At 39.1% G+C, this 6,770-nt stretch overlaps 2 protein-coding genes across 4 annotated transcripts; both read left to right on the top strand.

Moving 5' to 3' along the window:
- Window positions 1-1,559: 1,559 nt before the first annotated feature.
- LOC131333976 (uncharacterized) lies at window positions 1,560-4,206 on the top strand. Of its 3 annotated transcripts, none has more exons than XM_058368830.1 (5): window positions 1,560-1,975; window positions 2,062-2,133; window positions 2,254-2,384; window positions 2,465-2,667; window positions 3,830-4,206. In XM_058368830.1, the coding sequence occupies exons 1-5, from the start codon at window positions 1,767-1,769 to the stop codon at window positions 3,923-3,925; spliced, it is 711 nt and encodes a 236-aa protein (XP_058224813.1). In that variant the 5' UTR covers window positions 1,560-1,766; the 3' UTR covers window positions 3,926-4,206. The 3 variants fall into 3 exon arrangements, with proteins under 3 accessions (XP_058224813.1, XP_058224814.1, XP_058224815.1); XM_058368831.1 differs by having other exon boundaries at window positions 1,569-1,975; window positions 2,299-2,384; XM_058368832.1 differs by having other exon boundaries at window positions 1,577-1,975; window positions 2,302-2,384.
- Window positions 4,207-4,787: 581 nt separating this feature from the next.
- Window positions 4,788-5,546, top strand: LOC131332968 (uncharacterized). The gene has a single exon (XM_058367273.1). It carries the CDS (start codon window positions 4,788-4,790, stop codon window positions 5,544-5,546), a length of 759 nt encoding a protein of 252 aa, XP_058223256.1.
- Window positions 5,547-6,770: the final 1,224 nt, after the last annotated feature.

Below are 6,770 nucleotides of genomic sequence, written 5' to 3'. Positions count from 1 at the left end.
AGAGGGTCACTATCGTAATATCCCCTAAGGACAATTTCGCTAGTACTCCACATTTATTCGAACTTAAATTTGTAAGGAACTTTTTTTTTTTCCCCCAAAAAATAATACAGAGTAAGTTTTATTGCTGGGAGGATGGGCCAAAAGCCCTGAGATGATAGCCATTGGGAATAGTCGTCCTGCCAAATACCACCCCAACATCAAACAGAGAATGTTTAGTTACAGAATGGGCTACTCTGTTCCAATCACGTTTTACAAGAGAAAACGAACAAGAAGAGAATAAAGAATCAAGTTGGAGACAAATCCAAAATAATCGATTCGCAATCTGCATAACTGCATAAGTCTTTGATTGGTTGAGAGCATGAACCACTTGCAGTGCTTCCCCTTCTATAATGACCCGATCGAGTGTAATTCCACTTCAAAGCTGTTTCCAAAGCGCATCGAAAACCCATGGCTTCAATAATTCGAGCAGAAAAATACCCTTTGTGGAACAATATCAATTTGTGAACTTGGGCACAAGGAAACAAATTGCGCCAACCTTACGTATTAGTACGATAGTGGAGACCGAAGATATTACGAATTTACGACAGTGACATAGAGGTTCTTTGCTTTAGCAAACCTTCACAAAAAGAAGAAATCTTAAACTCATACTACTTGTCAATTGTCATTTTCTTGCCCTAAGAAAAATGTGATGCATTCGCTAATTAGGTACCAATATCCAGTCAAGTTGAATTTTTACAAGAATTATTTGCTTAATGATGATCCATACATAATAATGATCTAAATTGAATTACGAGACCTCTCAGCTTGCTTCTCAAGTTCTTTTTACCGAAGCAAAAAATGGCTCACTAATTGACCACCACTCCTCAAATGATGCATTCATGTGCACAGGAGGAGCATGTTGCCGGGCATCCTGAGTCCTACCATTTTGCGAAACATCTAAAATTATAGGCAAGTTGGATACTTGTATGCATGAGACTTTGGTGTATCGTGGTATTAAACAAGGTTTTAAATACCGTACCGCCTAGAGTACTAGTTTTTCTACTGGTTCGGTACGTACCGATGAGATACCGCGTACCGTTTCGGATTTATTGTTGTTAGTGTTATTTTTTCTACATAAAAGAATTTACTAGAATAATATACAAATTTATTAAAAAAAAAGTAGTCCGGCATCGTGCGGTATTTACCAGTACCGACCAGTATTGTCCGGTTATGAAAGCATAAAATAAATTTAAAAGCAGTCCAGTACTGTCCGGTATTTGAGACAGGACAGAATAATTGAAGGCGTAAAGTATCGGATTTGGACAATATCAATCAATGTGTACTGACCAGTACAATACGGAATTCATAACCTTGGTATCAAGCTCCACGCTCCCTCCCACATCCAAACAAGATCAAGCAAACCTGTATCTAAAAATAAAGAAATAAACAATAGACCCTGACATTGGCGATCACTTTTCCCTATAGAGCTGCATGCACCTAAACATGTGCAAAACCTTTGATTAAGGAGATTTCAAAGAAAAAAAAGAAGAAGAAAAAAACTCAAATCCGCCAAAAAGGATTGCGTAGCGTGTGGATTTTTAATTTCAAAATTTTGACTTTAGCTATTAGAAAAATCCCACTTGATGGCTTGACAACATTAATATAAACAACTTTTCCAACCTAACAAACCTTAAATTTAATTATTAACAGCCTGTAAATCTCCTTCTTCATCAAACTTAACGAGGCCTAGTAGACCAAAACCAGAGAGGTCAGGGCCCCAGATATCCATGTCGACAACCAGATTGATCACCCCTCAAAGTTTGACCAATTTACAAATCAAGCCCTGTTCGAAGTCCGAAACTTTCATCTGTAGTAGCAGTCCCGGATTTCGTTTGGTGATTTCGAAACAGAATGATCGATCTTGTTTTGCCAATGATGGAGGGCTGAGGTATCGCAGCGGTGGAAGGGGATTGCGGAGGGGCAGAAATGGAAGCATGTAACTATTCCATTCGACTATTTCCTTTCGCCTGATTCGATTTGTTTTCTTGGAAGATGTTGAAAATCTTTACTACTATTTTGCAGGGACTTGGTTGTGTACAGCGATGTCCAACCAGGAGGAGCTCCCCTTCCTTCCGACCCGTCTTCGAATTCCTGGTAAGTGAATCTTTCAACAAAGTGTCGTCTTATATGAATGTTTTTCAACTTCGTTTGATTCATCTTAATCAAATAGAGATTGATTTCTTCTCTTTCTCTCTCGTGTTTTTTTGGCAAAAGCTTTCCCCTCTCCAACATCAATAAATATTTTCACTGGTATTCTAGCAGGAAAGGTTGGATTCTCGGAGCGCTAATTACCATCATGCTACCCTTTCTGAGGAACAAATGGGGGCCTTTATTCAAATTGACCAGTAAGCATCAATGTGCAAGTTTGAGCTACATGATTATTTTCTTGGAAAAAGTTGAATTGAAATTATTAATGTTTGTGCAGAGGACGTTGAAGCCGTGGCGGAGAGAGCAGAACATGTAACAAAAGTGGTTGAGGAGGTAGCGGAGGAAGTGGACAAGGTGGCGAAGGAGGTGGCAGATGAGCTCCCGAAAGGTGGAAAGCTAGAGAAGGCCATTGAATCTGTCGAAAATGCAGCCGAGAAAGCGGATAAGGCTGCCCATTTAGCAGATGATCTCATTGACAAGGTATTGTTTTACCTAACTAACTTCTTTGTGTAATTTATCATCTACCACAGACTACCACACGACACAACTACCTCTCATACCATTACTTTCAAGTCTTTCTTTGATTAGTCATGAAAGTGAATTTCACTTTTCTTCGACGAAGAAAACATTGGCAAACTGGATTAGTTGTTATGAAATCAAAGGAAACAAGAGTACAACAGAAAGGGCATTGCTCTCGGTGCAATTCGTATCTCTTCCCTTGCTTTGCCTGCCTGCTGCTCTGCTCCCCCTTCGAATGAATTTGGATCCGCTACTCCATCTGCATTTGCCCGATGGATGTGCAAGATATACTGTAAACATAGTTTCTTCAATTCCTCCGTTGCACCAGTAAAGGTCGAATTTGACAGCTTGAGGTGCACCAAGCGACGCTGTCAAATGGGAAACCAAATTCCAAGCGAATTTGGCATGGCTAATGGTTTCATCCTTGTCATTGCTCAAAGCAATAGCATGAGCTGCCAAATCTCATGTTACTTGAAAAAATGACTGTTTGAGAACAACTTTTTTGACTGCTACAAATTTGGCGAAGTCATAAGCCACATAAAACTTCAAAAGCTTGAACATCTCCAATTTTGAAGTAAAGGTAAGAAATGCTCTAATATATGTTCTAGATCATTCAAGCGGCCTCACTTTGTTTAATAGATACCGGTGGTTGAGCCACTGTTCCTAAAAGCTGACTCAAGTCCCCATTAATTGTTTGGCGACACCTTCAAGCCGGCAAGTGGTGTCAGTTCAACATTGTGTGAAAAAATACTTCACTAGCCGTTCTATTTAAACCCTAGATAATTAAATAAAAAATAAAAAAAGCCGTGGTATTTTAACCAATTATTACAATCTCGACTCCTTAAAAATTGGAAAATTGCCCCTAATACCTCATTGACATTAGGTACTTGTTCACTTATTTCTTGCCTCAATATCTTTGGGGTCCTACTTTTGTACTCCCTTCTGTAAATTCTTTGATTTCATTGATCTTTTATCCCCATGATTTGCGAGATTTCAACCAAACTATGATGATCATTCTGAAAGGAACAATATAATTAAAAAAGAGGTCTATCCATGATCGAATGCAGTTTAAGCCTAGATTGCTTTTTTCTTGGGGATTTTAATTATGTGAATGATAATGCAGGTTGAGGAAGTAGACAAAGAGGTGGAGTCTTTAATGGAACCAGTCAATGATCAAGCAAAGGAGACAGCAGCTAAAGAAGCATCTGACCAAAAGTAACATAGAAAAACAATTTAAGGATTCATGGAAAATAAAAGCCCACTTAGAGAAGGGAGTTTCTTACCAATTTCATTTCTACAGTAGATGAGGATTACATGTTTTGAATTTATTTGCAAATGCCATTTCACTTTTGTTATTAAGAGATTTATGGGGCCATCTCTGTTTCATTGTTGGAGCTATGAGTTTTTATTGTATATCCTCCAGAGATGATACAGAGAAGGTTATGAGGTGTTTGACACTTAATCTTCTAAATAAGGGTAGATTAATGCTTTCATTATCTTAGTTTATTGGATGCCATTTTCTTGCGATGGAGTTAGAGCCAGTCCTGACTTTTCGGTGGTTAATTTACTTTCAATATGAGAGGTCCTTTATGAACTTGTATAATTAAACAGAATATGAAGTTGATAGATCAAGAAAAAGGGGTTTGGAGGAGCGATGTATTGGAGCAACTGGTTTCTCAGGAGGAATTAAAATCTATTACAGTTATGCCTCTATCACAGTATGGGAATAAGGACTCACTGATTTGGCATCATACAAAAAATGGAGTTTACTTAGTCCGTTCGGGATACCATATAGCAGTTCAAGCTCACAGCAAGGAGAATTAAGTCCTTCTTCATCTTTCATCCCCCATGAGAACTTATGGCCAATAATCTGGAAGCTAGACATACCGCACAAGGTGAGACATTTTTGGTGGAGGGCATGTAGTACTAGTCTTGCAACAAAGGAAAATTTGGTTCGAAGGAGGTGTGGTATCTCCAATATGTGCCCTATATGTGGAAATTATGAAGAAACTATTGAACACTTGCTATTCGATTGTAGCTGGGCTCGTGCGGTTTGGTTTGGGTGCAGTATTCAGCTAAATATGGGTCATGGACTTCCTAATTCTGTTCTTAGATGGACCTCTCAGGTTGTTGAAGCTTTGAAAGGAAACCTTATGCTAAAGTTCTTGGGAAAAGTAGTGATGATTGGGTGGCAGATCTGGAAGTCGAGAAACGATTTCGTTTTCAATAGTAATCCTGTTGATCCGGAGACGACTATGCGAAGAGCAATAGAGGCTCTTTGTGAAATCTCGGGTCTTAGGATCCCTTCATTGATCCACATGGACAACCCAACAGCTGAGGATGCTTCTTCCCACTGGAGGGCTCCGGATCAAGGTGGCCTAAAGATAAACTGTGATGTGGCGATCAAGAGAAACGGTAGAGACGCGAAGTGTGCTGCAATTATCAGAGACAGTAGAGGAGCAATTGTCGATGGCAGAGTGATTGATGCTAAGATCGTCTCTTCGCTTCACGAGGAGCTTGTAGCTGTTCGTAGTGCATGTGGGATGGTCAAAACTATGGGTCTGCGTGGAGTTACCATTGAATCAGACAACCAAAAAGCCATCAAATTGAGTGTTTCTGAGCTTGTACCCCCGTGGGAAGTAATGGCAGTGGTTTGGGATATCCGGAAGCTCTGCCAAGAGGAAGGGATTAGCTGTGCTTGGAGCATACGAGAGGCGAATGGGTTGGCCCATGAAGTAGCTTCTGAAGCTCTTAGGGGTGTGCTGCCCGTTAATTGGGTGTCTTCCCCATCCTCCTGTTTAGTTTCTATTGTAACCAGGGATAGTTCTTTTTCTCTGTAATCTCTTCGGAAAATTTGGATTATCAAAAAAAAAAAAAAAACAGATAGTACAACTATTGGTCAACCAGTAAAAATCTCAAAACAATAACCGAACATTATAAGATTTCAAAATCATAACTCAAATACCAGTAAGCCAAAAAAAAAACATTGCAAGATTTCAAAGCATAAGCGTAAATATCATTCTTTTATAATTTTAGTGGCAAAAGTAACAATCAATCGCATCCACCATCTCAAGTCCTATTTCAACCATAATTTCTTGTCAATTCGAAAGTGAGCCATGTAATTTTTTTATTTTTTTTTTTGAAGTTTTATAATGGTTGCCAAAATATAAGGGTTCCTAAAACTTGTACTCCATTTTTTGCGCCTAAAGCCGGGCACCCGGGGGCCAGCACTGAATGGAGCAAAAGGAGAGAATCCAATCCATGAGGTGATAGGGAAAGGAGTCTGGAACCAAATTGGAATAACCCATTCCTCTCCAAAGATAACCCATCTTTTGGAGATGGAATTTGTTCCAATTGGTCGATAATAGTGTATGTTATTGTTACTAGTTTTGTTTAAACATATGTCGCATTGCCTAAAGGCTGCTCGACCTTTTTGTGGTGAGTGCAGATGAAGTTTGAAGGAACTTATCGTTCTGGCATTGTTAACTAGTGTTGCAGTACTACTATATAAACAAGGTTCTACAGGTGTATGTAATTAAGAATGTTGGTTTTGCTAGTGTTGCATCCTTGATTATTTATGCTCAAAACCAACACTCATGTGAACCATTTGAGTTTCGATTTTTGATTATGCATAACAAGCCTACACGATGAAACAATGTAGATTATCATGATTCAGGTTTCATAGAGAATTCAGTTATATTTTGCATCATCATATTCCTTGCCCTTTTTGCTAAATCAAGGTGTCTAGACAAGCTCATACATAACCCATCTCAGCTTATTTACGGGGGTTAATCCCATCTCAGCTTATTTACGGACCAGTCTCGTAAAAATCTATATAACACTTTGATGTTTCAAACCCTCTCATACCTTGTGAGATCAGGAAGCAAACCCTTGAATCAAAGCATGCAATTTTGGGGGTTAAACAATGCAAAAGGGATTCAAAAGTGGCAGGGAATTAGGCATAGAGTCGGACTCAAGTTATCCTCCGGGGGAATACATGAGGGTCCTTTACAACTCCATACTTCCAAACCTAATCCAACTCCAATCGCCCCTTTATACAAACT

The sequence above is a fragment of the Rhododendron vialii genome, chromosome 7a, assembly GCF_030253575.1.
Source record: "Rhododendron vialii isolate Sample 1 chromosome 7a, ASM3025357v1".
Taxonomy (NCBI): Eukaryota; Viridiplantae; Streptophyta; class Magnoliopsida; order Ericales; family Ericaceae; genus Rhododendron; species Rhododendron vialii.
The sequence above is the reverse complement of the archived record's forward strand: the minus strand, read 5'-3'. Positions and strand labels throughout refer to the sequence as shown.